The following is a 19,859-nucleotide window of genomic DNA, read 5'->3' on the forward strand; positions in this document are numbered from 1 at the left end:
GCTGCCCCCTGCTGTCACCCAGAAGCTGCAGACGGACGCCGAGTGAAGAGAAAGCAAAGCAGGAGCCACCAAACCAACCAGAGCAGATGCAGCCCAGCATCGTTCACTTTCCAAAAGAGGGGGAGGGGAAGACATAATGAAGGCAACTTTAAGGCGGCTGTTATCATGTTGCGTCGCTCTCTCTGCCGTTACACAACCGCGGTGGACAGCCATGAGTTGGACTGGCACGGCAGAAGAGCCGATGGACGACGAGCCTGTGGTGAGATGTGACGAGATCAGACGGAGGAAGACGGCCGCAGTGTCCCGGGAGGCAGCCGGCCGGCTTCTCACACATGCGACGGCGACGCTGCTGCTGGAGCTCCAAGGTGGACGAGTCGAGGGGAAACAAGCATTCATGTTGGGTGTGAAGACGCTGAGTCCGGGGCGCGCGCGCGCACACACACACACACACACACACACACACACACACACACACACACACACACACACACACACACACACACACACACACACACACACACACACACACACACACACACACACACACACACAGGCTACTCGGTGACTTTGGCTGCCTCGAAGTTGACGGCAAGCTTCCTGTGCTTCCTCTTGGAGGCGGAGCCGGGGGTGTGGCCTGCAGCCGGCCTGTTCTGTCGGGGGGGCGTGGCCTGGGCCTGGGCCTGGGCCTGGCTCGCCGGCCTGGATGAGGGGTCGTCACTGCCGGCGGCGTGCTCGGCGGCGGCGGCGTCCTGCCGAGGCTCGGCTCCTCTCGCCGGCTGGTTCCTGGCAGCGTTGTAGAATTCTTGAGTGTCGCGGCTCTTCTTGTTGGCAGAGACTCGCTTCTTCGTCACCTGTCGGGAGACGGAAGGCTGCTGATGACGACTGCGGACGCAATGAACAGGCTTCCCACTCCATTTCACTGAGAACATTTCGAAACCTTTCCATTGACCTTGAATGCAACCTATAAATACAGAATATGTCCAAATGTAATATAATAATATAATAGATAATATAATATAATTTCAAATAAAGCAACAGAGAAGAAGGTGGACGAAGAGTCCAGCTTTGGGCACGCAGGCCACCGTAGTTCACTGGCAAGCTCGAGGGGGGGGGGTAAAAGACGCTGCAATCTATAATGTAACCACCTGATGTCGTTGTTTCCTCTCAAAGTCTCCAAATATTACACACATGTGACATGTGAGCCAATGAGCTTATGGTACAATGATTGCTTAAAGCATGAAGGTAACTGCAGGTCAAATCTGGAGGTCAAATTTCACAACTTTTCTGAAAACCTTCAGTCATTTTACAAAATTCCACGACTTTTCCAGGCCCGGAAAATGACATTTTCAAATTCCATGATTTTCCAGGTTTTCAATGACCGCGTGAAACCTTAACAAACAACAACGCAACCCACAAGGAGGCCAGACGGCGTCTACCTGGAGGGGGATGAACTGATTGTGTGAGCCGACGGCTGCCACTGCCGCGGCCGCTTGCGGCTGGTGGCGGGCGCCGCCCGGGAAGGTCCCGGCTCCGCCGTAAAACTGCTGGTTCTGGTGGTGGTGGTGCTGCTGGTGCTGCTGGTGGTGGTGGGGGTGGGGGGGTCGGCTCATTCCCCACAGTGGGGGAGGGCCGTAACCCTGGTGGTGCACCATCAGCGGACCTGGACGGAAGGACGGTTCTGGTGAGAAGGACCTGGACAGCTACAGACCAGTGGCGGCCGGGACTACCAGAACACTTGGCACGTTCAAGCGGTTCCAGCTGCCTTGTGTTGTGTTTGTCAAGTGGCTAAAAACAGCTGGACTGATACTCAATCTGACCAGTGGCGTTTTTCTCGAAACCTAAAAACATTTTTGGTGATTTTATCTTTCGCCATCGCAGTCATGGGGGACTTTTTTTTTGCTATTGCTCTGGAACGGAGGAGGTTCCCCAGTCTTAAATCTTCATCCCCGTCAGCGTAGAACCGTGACGCCGACACCGAGTGCAGCAACTCACCGTGTTGGTTGAAGACCGGGGCCATGGCTCCAATAGGGGGCGCTCGTATCTGCCCCATGGCAGGGTAGAGAGGAGGTGGGAGGGGGAAGCCTGAGCCCACTGAGTTCTAGAGACACACACACACACACACACACACACACACACACACACACACACACACACACACACACACACACACACACACACACACACACACACGTCATGTTACTTTGGCATGGTCTTCCTCAGACGTCGCAGCGTGTCGAGTCTCATCAGCTTTGATGATGGAGGAGTTGGTTGCAGCCAGCAGGGGGCGTGCTCACCCTGTCAAAACTGACCGGTGCCTCTAGAACGGCTGAGAAGACAAGGCTCACTGCGCCTCCATCAGGCCACACTGCTCGAGGCCACAGGCCTCAACGTGTCAACGTTAAAAAAACAACAACAAATCAACAAAAAACTTGTGTCAGGGAAAAAAAAAAAGCAGAGCCAATTGTTGACTGAGTAATGCCATGTTAGCAGAGTGTTTTTGAATAATGCACCTGAACAGGTGCAGACAGCCTGTCCTGAATTCCAGACTTTTTGCGTTAAATAAAACTGTAATTTATGACAAAACATAGTCGTAAAATGAAGAAACAGCCTCTTCGATTGAATCCAGACACATGTCGACCGGAGTCAGACCACCAGACTCAAGACCAACATTTACCTACTGCACATGGAGTCTATTTTGTGGAGGGTGAGGAGAAACCTGCAGGGATTCTAAGGAACTGACAGCCGACAGCCCTACAGGTTGGCATCTTAGCTCAGTGCTGGAGCTCAGTGTTGGACCTCAGTGTGTGGAACTGCACAGCAACGTTCCCATTGGATGGAATGTTGATTGACAATGGCTAACAATGGCTAACAATGGCGAGCCAGCCAGGATCCAGGAAAGTCAGAACTTTGTTTGTTTCAAGGGAAACTTGAAAGAGTAGCGCAGATCTTTAAGATTTGTGATGTGTTTAGTTACACAGCTGTTCATGTAATCCACAATTTCTCAGAGACGTCAATAAGCCGTCTTGTGTCATCATCATACAAGAGACACCTCTTGTTCCTCAACCTGAGTGACTGGAAATCACCAGTCCTTTAAAGATGATTGAACAAATAATAATCATATTGTTTTATCTTCTCAGTGATGATCCGTGTGCATGTGTGTCGTACCAGTCTTTGGAGAGCAAAGAATGCAGCATTCTCCTTGGCATCGTTTTCCGACTGGCACTGAGGGCCGTGAACCATCAAGCCATTGGACAGCTTCACCTGACACACTAGCTGACCCTGCAGAGACGCTCAGAGTCAGTACACAGACACACACACACACACACACACACACACACACACACACACACACACACACACACACACACACACACACACACACACACACACACACACACACACACACACACGAAGGCGGGAGTAGCACGCAGCGCAGCACGAGGTGGGAACGTGCCAGACACCAGGGAGATTGAAGACGTGCGCGAGCAGGGGCAGTACACACAGTACACGCCGTTACCTGTCGTTTGCCAATGAAGCTGAAGTCGGGCGGGGGCATCCCTAAGCCGGCGCAGAGCCGCGCCAGCTCGGACACCTTGCTGCTGGCTGCAGCGTTGCTGTGGTTGCTGTGGTTGGGGTAGGAGCCTGGCGCCTCGTCGTGGGCTGCGTTCATGTTCGCTGCTGCAGGGACGCAGGGTCGGGACAAGGAGAGACCAGAAACAAGTGAGCTTTATTGGCTTCCGAGCCCGCGGGAGGGAAGACAAAAGAGTGCAAAGCCGTCATCGCTCGCTCACCCAGTTTCTTGGACGATCTCCTTCTTTTCTGCTGCTCGTTACTGCAGGCAGGACTCTTGGCTTCCTCCTGCATGGAGGCACTTCCTGTTCCAGCGCCGTCGATCTTCAGCATTTCCTTCAGCATCAGGGTCCCCTTCTGCAACCAACGGCGCAGTGGGTGTCAGGCAACTTGTCAAATCTAATTCACAGCCACTTTTTTTCTGTGGGATCCTTCTCTCACCATGGCAAAGGACTGTGGGGAAAGTGGCCCCTCTGGTTGATTATTGGATGGCTGTACAACAGGTGCTGGTGGGGGCGGGGCTTGATGGGCGGAGATCTTGAGGCCCGCGATTAGGTCCTCAAATTCAGTTGTGGCCTTAATGTGAGAAATGGAGCAAAGAGACACAAGAGCTCGGACTGTTTGATGGGTTCAAAGCAAAACAGCCTCAAAGAAATGAGGCCTAATCATGTGGTTGACATCACAAGCTGCGTTTCCATTACGTTTTTTTCGCAAAATAAAAGTGATACTTTTATTTACAAAGTAAAATTGTGATTTGCAGGTGTTTCCACTGAATGGTGTGAAGCACATAAGGTGTAAATTTCATAAAATCGTCCCATGAGACCACACTGAGGATGGAAGGAGAAAACATTTTGCCATACATAAATCTGCATTGGTTTGTTGTCCAGAATGGTTGTTGTATTTTTCTCTTTGATTACTTGTGAAGAAATATATATATATTCCATCTCCTCCTCCGTCCAATCACAACGCGCCATTTTCACCAGTCAGTGAACTGGTCACATGACTCCATATTTCACATCCGCTGACGTGTAAATGCGAAAAAAGTGTTTCCATGAGACTTTTGCAATGCACCTCTACATCGACACGTCTGAAACCTCATCAGAGCGTCAAAACCGTTCAGCCATATTGGAGCGGTTTTTCCAAGTTTATGTTTCCGTGACACATCTTTTATTGCCATATTTGGGTTTTGTGCAACTTTCAGGGTAATGGAAACACAGCTACTGTGTTTTTCCACAAAGAAATAACAAAAGAGGCCTTCTTTACTGTGTTGAAATAAATTATCTTTGTATTTCCCAGCTCATGGTGTTGACTAACAATGAGTTACGAGAGAGCCGACCAGTGTGTGCGTGTCTTCACCTTGTTGGCTGGTTTCTGCTGCGGAAGAAGGCAGGTGGCATCCTCATTCTTCTTCAACAGCCTGATGCCACCAGCTGGAGCCTGCAGAGAACACAGAACCACGTGATGGCCCGAAAAACACACACTTCAAAAACCAAGGTCTGTTTACAACAATAACACAGACGTGACTTGATGTACACACACATATGTGAACAAATGACACTGATTGTACATCCAACAGTTGTTTGGCTAATTCAAAGTAATATAGTTTCGGGTCAAGGTCCCAAACTACAATAAAAACCAAGACCCAAATCAAGCGCCGAGCTTCAGGGAAACACCGACATTCCTGATGTACTGCCACACAGCTGACATCCAAGTATGTCTCGACGTGTGCCAGCTGAATGTAAAGGCTGCCTTTGATGCTGCGCATGTGCCGAGCACCGAGGTTGGCAGGTTCGTGCGCGGGTGTCAACTCACGGCTCTGTTGGACTGCTGGTTTCCACCCTGTTGCGGATGTTTCTCCTACGGGTTGGAAGACGGAAATGTCATCAGCACAGACAGACAGGCAGACAGACAGAGACATAGAGACAGACAGACAGAGAGACAGACATAGAGACAGAAAGACAGAGAGACAGACAGACAGGCAGGCAGACGACTGTCTGTCTGTCTGTCTGTCTGTCTGTCCACTGGGCTGCTGTCTCGAACTACTTTCCCTTCTCACTTTGTATGCTCGCCCTGCGCTGGCTGCATGGACGTGGAGGCCAGTTACACTAAGTATATACATTTGCACAACTGTACAGCACATGTGTGATTAACATTCCTAGGATCCAACTTATGGAGCTCGGCCTTCTCCGTTTATTTGATCTTGAGAATGTGAAGAAACAATAAAATGGCAAACTTAAAGTTTCAGAACTTCCAGTGTGTAACATTTAGGATTTTTATATTGGTAAAAACTTAATTAATATACAGCCCAATAAATACATTAAGAAAATGTATAATCGCAGTACAGTAATTTGAAGAAGAGTGAAGAAGAAGGTGGACGAGGTATCCAGATTTGGGCGCGCAGGCCACCGTAGTTCACTGGCAAGCTCAGTGGAGGGAGGGTGAGCCAAAGGGCGCTGCAATCTAAAATGTGCCCACTTGATGTCTCCAACTATTACACACTTAACTTTTAAATGGAAAAATCAGGCATTTCTTAATGAGGGGTCATTGGTTCACGACTGAAATCAAACATCATCAGCTCACACGAAATGAAGAGCATCTAGAGCGGGAAATGCAACTCATGAAGGGGATGATTTGACTTCAGATCAGCCACCAGCGCTGCACCGCAGCTGCCCACTGCTCCCTCAGGTGATGGTCGACGGCAGAGAACAACTTTACCGCGCTGCCGCAAGCTACAAGTGTTGTAATCTTGAGTTCAACCGATACTACAGTAGTAACCAGCGATGGTAAATAATATCAGGTTCGTGGGAAACTTGACAGGAATTTGATAAAACAAACCAAGCCAATGTTTTAAATAGAGCTGAAAAAGCCACAGACTCAAAAGGCAGGTTTACATGGAGGCAAATACTCAGATTATTATCCACTTAGAAGCCGAATAAAAATCCTCCATATAAACACCTCAATCAGAATAAACAGGCCAATGGAATTTGGTTCAAACACACAGGGGGAGAATATTTTATAATTATTGAGAACTAATTAATGTCACCAGTGTCTTCACATAGACGGCATCATTATTAATAACATATGACAGAGAAACTTTGTTATTTCGGTCGAGTGCAGCAAACTGGTTTCTGAGAGCTCCTCAGGACCCACGAAGCAGCTCTCTGCTTCAAAATAAAGGTTGCTGACTCCTGCAATACATAGTTCACTCAATGTATCCCACAATGCATCGCTAAAGGCAGTGTACAACCAGTAGCCAAGATCCCATACATCCCGTCATGCATTGCGCTGACCCAAAGGTAGAACACGGGGCTGTTACCTTGGTCTGTTGTTTGTGGTTGAGGCCGCGAGAGGGAGAGTTCCTGCTGCCCTGCGGCGCCCCCTTCATGGAGCCCTGCTTGTTGTGCTGCGGGATAAAACGCAGGTCGTCACGCCGCAGCCAATCGAGAGAGGGAGAGCGAGAGAGAAAAAGAGAGAGGGAGAGAGAGAGAGAGAGAAAGAGAGAGGGAGAAAGAGAGCGAGAGAGAGGGGGAGAGAGAGTGAGAGAGTGAGAGCGAGAGAGGGAGAGAGAAAGGGAGAGAGAGAAGCTGTCTGAGCAGCCACTGGCCGGCGTCTCACCTGCGTGGGGACGAAGGGCGAGCGCGGGGAGTGGTTGAGGCCCCCCAGGTGGCGCTGTTGGTGCAGGTGGGCGGCGGCTCCGGCGGCGGCGGGCTGAGGCCTCACGATGGCGGTGAGCTTGTTGGAGGCGGGGTCGGCTCGGCCTCCGTGGGAGAGGTTGATGAGAGCGCACGGGGGGAGGCGGTAGGCGCGGGGCGACGTGCACCTGAGCGGGGAGGAGCAGCGGGGCTGCGGTCAGAAAACGGGCCCGGCGTGCGGCCGCTTTGATTTTTTTAGAAGCACGGTGGCGGCGGCGGCGGCGTGATCACCTGATGACGAGGCCTCCAGCAAACTCCTCGTCGAACAGAACTTCGTAGAGAACCTCGGCGTCACGATCGGCTGCAAGCAACAGAGCCGGCCAGTGCGAGCAGTTAATGCAGATTGGTGATCTGGACGGTCCTGTGTGTGTGTGTGTGTGTGTGTGTGTGTGTGTGTGTGTGTGTGTGTGTGTGTGTGTCCTCACCTCCTTTGATGCCGATGATGGTTCCTCTGAGTCCCAGCGGGACGGTGAAGCTCTCCCTGATGTTGACCACCCGGTCGAACAGGCGGTACTCTGCATCCGGGTCTGCGACCACACCCTGCTGCTGCTCCAGGGGCTTTAATAAAAAAATTAATATAAAATAAAAATTAACGACTGTATATATAAGAATACACATAGAGCACTAAGGATGTTGCTGCTAGTTCGCTGCCATCATGCATCGCCATTTTTTAAGGAACAGCTGACAGTGAACTAAATACGAACACGCGCTGCCAGGTGGGCTTCCTTCAAGATTTTACACACTGGAACTTAAAATCCAATAGTTGACATATTCCTACCACAATTCTTTCCTCTGTAACTCCTTTATTCAAATTAAAAATAAAATGATTACAAAAAAATAAATGAATGATGCACACAGACAGCACTTTGGCGCGCAGCGTGTCGTTTTTGAAAACATTGTACTTCCACGATGCAACAGGGGGAGGCAGTACACACTTTGGGAAATCACTTTGCTTTTAAAAAGCGTTTCTGACAGCTCTGCAGCAGGACGGGACACACTCGCACTCACCCGGAAGAGAAGATGCGGCTTGACCGTCACGCGCACTTTCTTGACGTTCTTCTTCAGCTGGAAGTCGAGGGCAGAACAGACGGTCGTGTCAACTGAGACAGAAGGGAGCTTTGTGCCGTCTACTGTGCAGAGCGCTGGTGTGCTTGTGTGTCACCTTCTCCACCGCCTCCTCAATCTTCTCCACGATGGTGCCGTCCAGCACCTGCAGCTCACAGGACGTCCTGCTGACGGAGCTCACCGGGTGGCTCTTCAACCACGACGTGATCTCCGCAACCTTCTCCGCCCTGTGTGTGCAGCAGTGAAGTGAATCAACAACCTCCTCAAGTTTTTGGGGGTTTTATTTCACAAATCTGATAACATTCTCGCACACGTTCTGGGAATGTCCAGTCGTCTCATTCATAGAGAGAGAGAGAGAGAGGGAGCGGGAGAGGGAGAGAGAGATAGAGATAGATAGATAGATAGATATTATTGATCCCCTTGGGATGACTCCCTCAGGTAAATTAAAAAATCCTGGTCCAAATCCAAAGTCCTGGTCTCATGTAAACTCAGTTATGGGGGATGTGCTTGATATTTGTTTTGTTCCGACTCCTGGTTTCTGTCTCCTTAATGACAATTGTGGTATTAATCTAAAGCAAATCCAAGTTGAGATGCTATTTGAGATCATTCTGGATCCTTGAACATACAGCTGGCCGACTCAATAGGGCCCGGCCAGTCTTGGACCTCTTTCTTATCAAGGATAAAACCTTGGGCCAGGGGCAACAATTACTAAGCAACCTCTGTGGTGTCATCGACCTGCTGAACATATTTATTTGATTGCTTTGTGTTTGGTCCGACCAACCTGATGCTTTTCTTCTTTTTCTCTTATTTTGCTTTACTGTTTTTTCTCAATTTCTTTTGACGTATGACATGTCTGTTACCCCCCTCCCCCCTCCCCCCTCCCCCCACTTCCCCTCCCTATTTGGAAATACAATAAAAATGCTGATCCCAAAAAAATATTCAGAAAACAGACATCAAAGTAATCACAGACGTTTATGCGTTTTACCCATTTTGGTCCAATCCAGGCCAGATGTCGTCCTCATAGAAAATATCATCGTGGCTGTTTCTGGACACCGTGTTGAATACTTCAGAAAATCTAGAGAGAGAGAGAGAGAGAGAGAGAGGGCGAACAAACACAAGCAAGCAGATAAGAGATTTATCATTTTTGCACAAACGCCTCAATAATAAATGAACTAAAAGCAGGTAAAGTAGGTCGGTTCTATTCAACCTTTCCACATATTCAGCAAGTAATTCTTCCACAGCGAGCGAGTAGAGCCACTCCCTCTCCGTTCTCTTGGTGTATCCAGGGACCTCCTCATTCTTCTTGTTGAACTTGAGGTTGAGGCCAACATTGGCCCTCTGCTCCCCACATGGACTACAAGCAGCATGGCAGACAGAGGGATGAGGCAGGGTTGGAGGAAGAGAGATTAACAGTGTGTGACTTTGAAAACAGCATACGGTGACGTCTGGCTGATCAAATCTATATCACATGGCATCAGTTCACATCTCAATCCATGAAATAATCTGAGTTTGTTATATAATGTAGTTTTTCTAAAAAAAAGTATTTGGGTGTCATATACTTTTAAGTGCTGCTGTTCTCAGAGTAATATCTCAAAGTTATGTACATTCATTTGTAAATAACCCAAACTGGATTACTAAAATACTTGTTTTTTATTTCTTACTCTTGAACTATTTTATTTTATTTCTTTACTTCTATTTAACTCATATAATTTCCTTCTCTTTGCACGATACGTTGCTATAATTATGCAAATTTCCCCAATGTGGGATGAATAAAGCCATTGTATTCTATTCTCATTTGTTAAAGAAATCAGGATTTGCGTTGCCTTCATCCCCCTGCTTAACATCTTGAAGTGGGTGTAAAAATGTGATGCAGTAATAATACAGTTCAGTACAACACTTGGGCTGCACGACAAGAGTTGTGGTAAAAACACAGCTATTCAACTTCCTTAACTTTCTAAACTTAAATTGGATCTGTTGATCAAGTTCCTGCAAGGCGACTGCACACTCACTTCTTCTTCGAGCCTCGGCCGATGAAAATGCTCCCTGAGAAGCGGGACACGAGGTAGCTGGTGATGCCCAGGCGAGAGGCCAGCACGTACCCGGGACTGTACTTCACGCAGTACTTCTACGAAAAGGGGTTTGCGAAGACGCGTGAGGACTTTCTGAAAATGCAGAGAGAAGCGCTGAAGAGCGAGCGCCACAGTTTGACTCACATGCTGATTCTGGATGAGCGTCTCCAGCTGAGGCTCGTGCGGCACGCTGAAGACCACCCGCACGCGGCCGTCTTTGATCACGTCGCTGGAGTCCTGCACCTGTTGGACGGATGTTTCACTCAATGAGTCGGTTGACTCGGACGCAAACATTCCGAAGCAGCGCGTTGGCTTTGCTACGTGTTGCTGGGATGAGGAGCATCACGCTGGTCAACCTACCTCCCCCATGGCACCGTAGTAAGGGTTCCCCACCATGAAGACAGCGGTCGTTGGAGGAAAAAGCTCCTCTAAGCTCTTGAAGCAGGTCAGAGACGAGTAAAACGCCTTGATGTCCTACGGTGACAAAGCAGAGCTGCATGAGCATGAAGTGGATAAAAACGTTTTTTTAGTGCTGGGCGTGACGTTTGTTCCGTTAGGTTCCAGGGTATTGAAGAAGTGAGGCCCTCAAAACCCGGTGGCAATAGGGACACAGCGTGAAGCTGCATGAAGGATTCATATGGTAAAAACAGAGCATCAAGGAACTTATTTTCAGTGGTTTTGATGTTGCTTTCTTCTCAAACTACATGAGGATCTACTGTATATAAATGAGGTCATTTCCAGGATGAGCATGCACACTGAGGAAGACTTGTTGGAAACTTGTCTGTGCTTGGTCCGAGATGCCTGCCAGTGAGACATTTGCTGGCTGTTATTCATTTTTTGCATGTTGTGGATAAAAGAAATATAGTTCTATACACCCATCATAAGTTCAGTACGTATTCTCCAACACAAACCAACAGAGCTCACATGCACCACAAGGAAAAAACCTCTTTTGCTAAATCTAATTGTGACACAGGACCGACATTCACAACATTTTTTCCTTTTAGCACTTTTCCTAAGCTTGCTCAACCAGTCACGTGTGCCGTTACTCAGCCCGCAGCAGCATTACCTTAACCACAGTCTGGTAGGCCAACGGGAGGACCTGCTTAGACCACTGTTTTTCCAGTTCCACCACTCCGTTCGCCTTCGGGACATATTTCCTCCCAGTCAGCAGCTGGCCGTACAGAAGCACAGTTGTCTCGTTGACCACGACGCCTTTCCGCTTCAGGTAACTGCGAGAGGGAAATAAGAGCAAATTAGGGAGCGTGCAAAAAACACCAGAGCGTCGACGCACGTGAGGCAACGGTGAGCTGGGAAAGGATTTTTCCACGGCGCATTTGAATTTTGAGCCATTAATAATGACATTTGGACGAGACAGTGACAGAATATTATAAATCATAGATTTTCTGATTTTTTTTTTTTTTGGTCAAACAGTTTGGTCAATTAAGCACCAACGAGCTGCAGTGAAGTGTGAAGGTCTTGTGCCCTCTATGTTTCTATGACTCTGTCTTTTTCCCCTGTGTGTGTGTGTGTGTGTGTGTGTCTTACTGTTCGGTGATTCCCTGGCTGTCCTTCACCCATTCCTTCTGCTCCTTGTCGGACAGGACAGTGACCTTGGTGGGGGGAGGGGTGCCAGGTCTGCTGTACACTCTCTGTGCACCCGGCGGTTCCTCCAGACTGAACCTGCCACACAGGACAAAATATTTCACTGGCACTGGCTGGCTGCCTCATGCCATCACGAACACAGAGAGGAGGTGCGCGCCGGCCAGAGCCAGACAGATGTGTGCTTTTATTCGCTGGCCGCGCTTCATGGTGTAATGGTTCGCAGCATTTTCACCGTGAGCAGGAGACTGACTACACTACCAGTCAAAAGTTTTCGACACGTACTTCTGATTTCATAGCTTTTTTCTTTCATTTTCATGGCTATTTACAGTGTAGATTGTCACTCAAGGCACCAAGACCATGGATGACGACATATGGAATATGTGTTAATCAAAAAAGTGTGAAATAACCCAAACAACTTTCATATTTTAGATGATCTAGAATAGCCACCCTTCATATGAAATATATAGAACATAACATATTTAGGTATTCAACTTTTTTTTTCTTTTGCAACATTAATCCACATATCTTGGTCATACATTTGTCGTCTTCAGTGTGCATCTACCGTGTAGAAAGTAGTCAAGATAAAGAAGAAGCAGGTGTGTCCCCACTTTTGACTGGTAGTGTTTGTCAACATACAATCTTCATTTCAGTTCTGACAACTCTTTAAAAAAAACAAAAACAAACATGTTTTCTCAGGAAAGGGCTGCAAAAACAAGGCCAAAGCACAATATTTCTCATTTGACCAAGGCAGTTCTTACTTGACGTCGCCATCCGACACTGCAATGATGCGGGCTTCCTCTAGGTGGGGCCAGTTGACGAACACGGACCTCCCAAGAACATCTTCTGCCACATTGTCGCACAGCTAAAGCAAGGGAGGAGAAATCACCAGGGTGAGCGAGATCGTACAGAGAACTTGACGTTCAACTTGTAACAGCAAAAGCAGGTGTTGACGCTGCAGTGTGACGCACAGGCGAAGAAAGTTCACGTCGTTTGCTAAAATAGATTAGGGTCCAACTTTATTCTTAATGCAACTTAATGCAGATTTCATTTTAGTCAGCGCAGAATAGAAGTCCAGGGTCTCAGGGTATGGAGATGTACGCACGTTTGTGTGCAAAAACACAACTAAAATATACACATGTAGTGTGGATCCAAATTGTGACATTTACACTGTGTACAACAGGTACAACTGGAAAATTTACAGTCCAAGCAGAATGTACATATTTGCACTGCTTTTATAACAAAGGTGAAAATCAAACTAACGATTAGAAATAAATAAAGTGTATCATCAATCTCTGGTTGGTCAGCAACAGAATGTCTCTTGGCTACCACATCCAAAAACAACTGTGTGATTATGTGGTGCGAGCTCACCGCCTCTCCCTCGCTACTTGGCAGGATGTCCAGGATGGTGTTCTCCCCTCGGCTGCTTTGCTGGAACACCACCACTCCAACCTTTTTCTTATAAAACTAAAAAAAGGGGGTGAGAAAAAAAAGGACCACTGTAAACATGGAAGGCTTTTATAATGTTTGGCCAGTAGGCTGACCGCATCATGGTCAATGCCGGTGCTTCAGATTCCTTTGAAGGCACTGCGTGTGCCTTCCAGGCCAAACATTGGGACACACACCTTGTGCTTAATGTGCTGCAAAGTGGGGAAGCCGCAGAAGTAAAGAGCCGAACGGTCGAAGGGTCTTCTGGTGTGTCCGAGCTGGACATGCCAGGCGTCCATGGGGATGTTTTCTTTGCTGCAGAAGACAGATCGGCTCAATTTCAAAACCGTTTATCCGTTTCAACAAAGCATGGCAAAATTGATGTTACATAAATAAATAAACAAACAAACAAACACACAAACAAATAAATAAATAAAGGTGACAAGGGTTGGATGTAGTGATATGAAAACCTCACTGGACAATATGTCAGGAACTAATTTACAATAAAAAACAAAACAAACAGAAATAAACACTCGGGAAAAAAAAGTAGTCAAGCCGTTGTCAATCTTGCAGGACGTCTTTCATCAAGATGTCTGTTTCACAGCATCACCACCTCTGTGTGGATGAGGGGATGAGGAAACCCCTCTGTCATTGCTCATGTCACATCATGACAGAACTACAGCCTCACTGATTCGCATCAAATCCAAAATAAAATAGCGATGGGTTTTACCCTTCAATTTTGAAAGCATTTTTTTTTTTTTTTAATAAACTTGAAATGAACACACCGCTGAACAAGCAAACCCGTGTGCATGTGTGCTGTGTACATGTGGGTGTACCTGGCATGGCAGCGGACGATGTCGGGGAAGATCTGTGGCAGGCTCGAGGAGTATTTGAAGTCTTTTTCAGGGTCGTGCCAGTAGACGGCGCACTCTGTGTGACGATTCCTGTTTTTCTCAGCCTCAGTCAGCTTGTGATTGCAGGACTCCATGGCTGCCAGTAAGCACCTCTGTTAAAATGATAGGACACACACACACACACACACACACACACACACACACACACACACACACACACACACACACACACACACACACACACACACACACACACACACACACACACACACACACACACACACACAGGATGAGAATGTTCATGAGTCTTCTGCTTCAACACTGCTGCAACTGTATATCTTTTGGTGTTGTTTGTTACTTCCTGTGAGTGTGTGTGTGTGTGTTTGTGTGTGTATGTGTGTGTGTGTGTGTGTACCTCGTCTATGAAGGGGATAAGAACCACTGCCTCCCATTCCTGCTGCTTGCCATTTAGATCGGTTTTGAAATCTGGTGGATAGTATTCAATGATTGGGGAATTTTCACCGGTCATCAGGTGCTGAAATAATAGAAAACACACAGACGGGGGGAAAAAAATGTGAACTTTGGGTTCTTTTACTTTGATTGAAAACATTAAAAGATTGAAATGGAGCTGTAAAGTATGTGCCTTTACACGGTTTACATTACATGTGCGTGACGGTTGGATTACCGTGTAAGCATTGGGCAGCAGCTCCCTGCTGGCAGCAGGCAGGACCGCCAGCAGCTGCTGGAACGGCATGAAGGGTTTTCCGAGGTCAAACGTGAGTTTCAAGCCTGATACCTTCCTGATGTCAGACAGGAAGGGGGCGTAGTGGTGGGGGTAGTACCTGCAGAGACCAACGAGGAATTAAGACGGCTGCTAAGAAAGAAAAGAAAAATTGTTTCCGTTTGACTTCCCTTTGCTAAATTTGTCAAGTAGTTTTGTTTTTTCCCCCTGAAAAAGGAACTTCCAGGACTGACAGGACTTCAGTGATAGGACAAGTCAAGGTTGCTGAAATGAGATGTGAGAGAGGACGTGCTCACCAGCTCCAAGACTGAACCCCGTGGTAATAGTAATGTAGAATCCACTGGATGCCTTCCACATAGCACTTTGCCTGCGCAGCCAGAAACTCACTGCCAAACACAAGAGGAGGGAGCGCAGGAGTCTTTATGTGCATCTGTACATTCACATACAGGCACCGTTTACTGCACGGCAGCTCACATGCTTCCCTGACTACCTTCCAACGTGCATCTGTGCTACTTTCCCCACAAACTTTGTCCTCCATGCCGAGTGCAAAAACACAGGAATGATTTCAACAGCATTTTTCACAAACGCACTTTAAAAAAAATAAAGCCCCCCCGTGCCCTTTTTGTTCATGCAAAGTGAAGTTTTCTCTTCATACTCACTCAGACACCACGTCCACACCAATCTTGGTCATGTAGTAGGTTCGCTTGTACTGTTTGAATTCAGTTTCAAATATATCGTCCTCCTCTTCCTCCTCATCTCCTCCTGCATCTTTTGCTCCGTCTGAAGAGCACAGGCCCGCCAGGGACAGAGCGCTAGCCTGCACGCGCACCAACACGCAAACAGATACACAAACCACAACTTGAGATTAATTCTTCTCAAGAGCACAGGACTGAAATGTGCAAAGAGACCCGAGGTTTAGACAGAGCGGCAGACCTGCTTCTTGTTGGTGTTTTTACTGGCAGACTCTTTTTCCGCTGCCAGCCCAGCTGCCTCATTTAGATATTTGTTGCCAACTTTACTCTCGAACCACTTCAAGTCGACAAACACTTCGCTGAAATGCTCCCGGTCAAACTGGAGAAGGAAAAAGAAGGGCAGAGATGAAAAGATTCTAATTGGGGGGGGGGGGGGTCGCTTAGAATTTGCCAAATCACAACTTTGATTCCTTTCTTAGATTTCAGAGTAGGTTGATACAACACTAATCAGCAGGCTGGGCTACTCATGCAATAGTTTTATAGCAGTACAAAGCTTCACAATGTCGTCTCACCTCAGACAGCTTCTCAAAGTATTTCTCAAAGTTTTTGAGGTTTAGGTGGCCGTTCTCGTTCAAATATCCTGAATGGTGACAGGACACGTGGGGTTAAAACAAGCAGTCACAAGAGAAAGTGTACGTTAGCGTAGACGTGAGTGCTTCTCACCCTCCAGACTGGGCCGAACACTGATGTAGGTCTTGTACAGCAGTGGCAGAGCATCATGACTGATGTGAAGATGAGGAAGGTGAGGAATGAAGTCGTTTCCCACAAGGAACCCCATTAAAATCCAGTCGTCTATTATTCGCTCCAAGTCGTAATCAGAACCAATGTGATTCTGAGAACAGAAACACCCAGAACAGACACAGAATGTGTAAGTTAGACGTTAATTGTCAGACGTTTCTATCATTTCCACACGGCGCCTGTGACGTCTTATCACACCCTCGGCTCGGCACACTGCGTCTAGTGAGCGTGGGAGCGTCTCTCACCTTTAGCGCTGAGAATTCATAGTCAATGTATTCCCTCATCAGGGACAAGTGAAGCAAGTGAAAGGTTGTCTCTTCTGGAGCCGTTATTCTGGAGGAAAATAAACAAAAACAGCAAATTGAAAACATAGGAGGAAAAAGTCAGAAGGCAACTGGGAACAATGACACTGGTTGTATGGATCATTATTGAAGGAACCTCTTCTGGGATTTCTTTCCTCCAAAACGAACCTCCTCCCTGAGCAGGGAGAAGTTTGGCTCGTGGCTCGTTAAGCCCAACATGATCTGCAAACGCACAACAAATAACACACAGTGTCTGAGCAAGAATGCACTTTAACCCAAATGCGTTTCCCTCCAAAGGAACAAACTTACCAGGTCAGCATCCAGACCGTAGAGACAGTGTCGGGTGTTTGGGTTATGATCTGGCCTTGTGCTCTCGGAGCGAATAAACTCCATGATCTTATGTTCTCCCTCACCTGGAGTCTGTCAGGATGACAAATACAGAGAGAGATGAAGAAACTGCACTGCGGCAGCACGACATGCAGCAGAGTTACGGCTCCGACTTGCTGAAAATGAGCCGCAACGCACCTCGTGACCAGACAAGTAGACCCGGACGTTCTGCCACAGCTTGTCGGTGGAGAGCTTGTTGTGGACAAAATACTTCAGCTGCTCCTGCAGCCTGACCATAAAATAAGTGCCTGGAAGAAAGATTCATGTTTTAGTTGATACAAAGTTTCTTCTGAGAATACTTCAAGCATTCCTTCTTACTGCATTCAATCAATTTGAAACAAAAAAATCCTGACCCAGTAAAAAGCAACTGAAATAAGAAGTAGGAGAAAGGCTGACAGTTTCTCAACACGGATCAAAAAGTTTGTGTGGAGCTGAGGGTGTAATGATTTGAACGGCTTGGATTTACAAGGTGCTTTTTAGGGCACCCAAAGCACTCACATAGAAACCATTATTCACTCACACTACATTCATACTGGTGGGTGGGGAGAAGATGGATGTGTAGCCATGGCTGCCCAGGAGCAGGCTGAAGGAAGGTGAAGCTGCCAATCTGCACAACTGCTGCTCAACATGCCAACTGTACATTCGCTCAAGTCCGTACGAGGCAGTGTGTGTTAAGGGTCTTGTCCAAAGACACAACAGCAGAGACTGGGACGAAGTGGGATTCCAACCGCCCACCCTCTGGTTATTGGACAACCCGCTCCACCTTCTGAGCTACTGCAGCCAAAAGGTTGTCCTACCTGGAGTGATACAGTTGGAGTCGAAGCGAGCCTCTGTCGGAAGCACCTCTCCTTTATCCAGGGCCTTTTTTATCTTGTCTTCAGCCTCTTTGGCAGACCTGGACACAAACATGTAAAAAAAACACTTATTAACAAATGTAGACATAAAACAGAGGCAAAGACAAACCCAAAGCCCAACGTTATTACTCTGTCTGATGTTTGAGTGTTATCAGTCTTAACAACCACCAAAATAATAATAATAATAATAATGATAATGATAATACAAAAATAGTCTGTCAGATGAGAAATTTCTTTCATGACTCACATTTACAATGGTGACACCAAAAACAATTTTAGCAGGGTTGTAACATTAATAACATGTACATTAATGCACTGTACTAATACAATGATTTTCATCTGGAAAAAGATAACCAAGAGTAAAGCAATCAAGCAACTCATAATGTGTTTTTTTTTTTTTTTTAATTAAGGGGAAAGTGTTGCAGCTCATATTCTGCATTTTCTCTCCCTCTCTCTCTCTCTCTCTCACACACACACACTCTAAAAAAATAACGGAGGAACTGCAAGTTCTACCTGAACCGCCGTCCTCTCTGTTGGTTCATTTTTGCTCGCGGCGCCACACCGTCCACCGCCATGAAGAAAACCTTGCGAGGCTTGATGATCCTGAAGAGCACCTCAAGATAGTGGAAGATGTCTGCAAAAATCTTCTCCTCAGAAATGCGAAAGTGGACATCCTCGTCATTCGGGTGGGAGCACTGATGAATAATTCCATTCATGTCAAGATAGAGATTGTCGAATTCGGGAATCTGAAAAACAATGTATGGAAGACAAATTTTAGTTTTAGTCAGTGACGGTAAAAGGGGCATGATCACAACACAGTTTGGAGGTTGGAGGCATGAACAGAGAGGTTCAGCACATAGTGGCCATGGGTGGTCAGACACACTAAATATCTTGTGTATGTTTACATGCGCAAAAACAGTGAGATAGATACCAGAGGGAGTATTCTTATGAATAGAAAATCGTATAAATTGTAGAACTGAAAGTATAGGCGCCCTTGTGTTGCGTTGCATCCTCACACGAACATAAAATGAATCTTATGCAACCAGTGTGACACACATCCAGCTGATAAAACAGCTGCTCGAGTCATGAAACACTACCCGCCTTTCACGGAACGTACTACAGTAGGTCGCTAAACTGTAAACCATCGACGAGCCAAGATAAGGTGCCATTGTAATTAGCTTTAATATCAATCGAAACTTCACTATTCAATACAGCCTAGTTGTTAACTGCTTACTTTTGTGTTCATTTTTCAAAACTGATAATCACAGGTTGATAACCAGGAGGGCAAGCTACCTTTGAATTAAAGCTTAGCAATTACAGAATAACACAAAACCATATCACGGCAATACAAGACGCACTTTAAAAATATTTTAGAACAAGGGTGCTCGTGACGGTGGGCAGAAATCACTGCTGAGATCCGCGGAACAGAAAGTAAAGATTCTCTTTACGGCTAGCTATGCTAATCACGGATGCTAACCGTAGTTGTGACTACAGAAGCTAACAACAGTTGTCCAAGGTTTTATTTATACCTGATGTTCCTTTACAACTTCACTGAGACAAGGGTAGCGCTCCGATATCCATCGATAAAATTTTGGTACTCCCATTTTAACAACAAAAGTCGTAACCGCTGGAAGGAAATATTCGTCAGACGAAACGGAGAGGAGATAGTTGGCTATGTGAGTAACTGTGTACCCCCAAGATAAGATTGGGTAATAGAGGAAGTCCTGGTTTTGTTTCCAGCGGCCGCTAAATAGCTAGTTGTCCGTATTCCGTCCCCGAAAACATTCCGTAGACACGAGGGAAATTC

At 46.9% G+C, this 19,859-nt stretch overlaps 1 protein-coding gene across 1 annotated transcript; it reads right to left on the bottom strand.

Annotated features, from left to right (window-relative positions):
* Nucleotides 1-46: 46 nt before the first annotated feature.
* Nucleotides 47-19,772, bottom strand: xrn1 (5'-3' exoribonuclease 1). The gene is made up of 40 exons (XM_076031551.1): nt 19,582-19,772; nt 18,566-18,798; nt 17,996-18,093; nt 17,337-17,446; nt 17,121-17,231; nt 16,948-17,033; nt 16,755-16,842; nt 16,435-16,603; nt 16,284-16,351; nt 15,953-16,090; nt 15,679-15,836; nt 15,316-15,405; nt 14,963-15,119; nt 14,693-14,812; nt 14,260-14,429; nt 13,621-13,738; nt 13,367-13,462; nt 12,757-12,860; nt 11,942-12,076; nt 11,463-11,625; nt 10,757-10,870; nt 10,541-10,639; nt 10,337-10,452; nt 9,535-9,681; nt 9,313-9,402; nt 8,425-8,554; nt 8,271-8,327; nt 7,688-7,820; nt 7,494-7,563; nt 7,186-7,390; nt 6,887-6,973; nt 5,383-5,427; nt 4,927-5,007; nt 4,012-4,146; nt 3,792-3,927; nt 3,518-3,678; nt 3,166-3,279; nt 1,993-2,098; nt 1,437-1,660; nt 47-851 (listed from the first exon to the last, which is right to left on the bottom strand). The coding sequence occupies exons 1-40, from the start codon at nt 19,654-19,656 to the stop codon at nt 555-557; spliced, it is 5,034 nt and encodes a 1,677-aa protein (XP_075887666.1). The 5' UTR covers nt 19,657-19,772; the 3' UTR covers nt 47-554.
* Nucleotides 19,773-19,859: the final 87 nt, after the last annotated feature.

This window comes from Nelusetta ayraudi, unplaced genomic scaffold (assembly GCF_046127955.1).
Source record: "Nelusetta ayraudi isolate G7.1 ecotype Tasmania unplaced genomic scaffold, CSIRO-AGI_Nayr_v1 ptg000033l, whole genome shotgun sequence".
NCBI classification, from domain to species: Eukaryota; Metazoa; Chordata; class Actinopteri; order Tetraodontiformes; family Monacanthidae; genus Nelusetta; species Nelusetta ayraudi.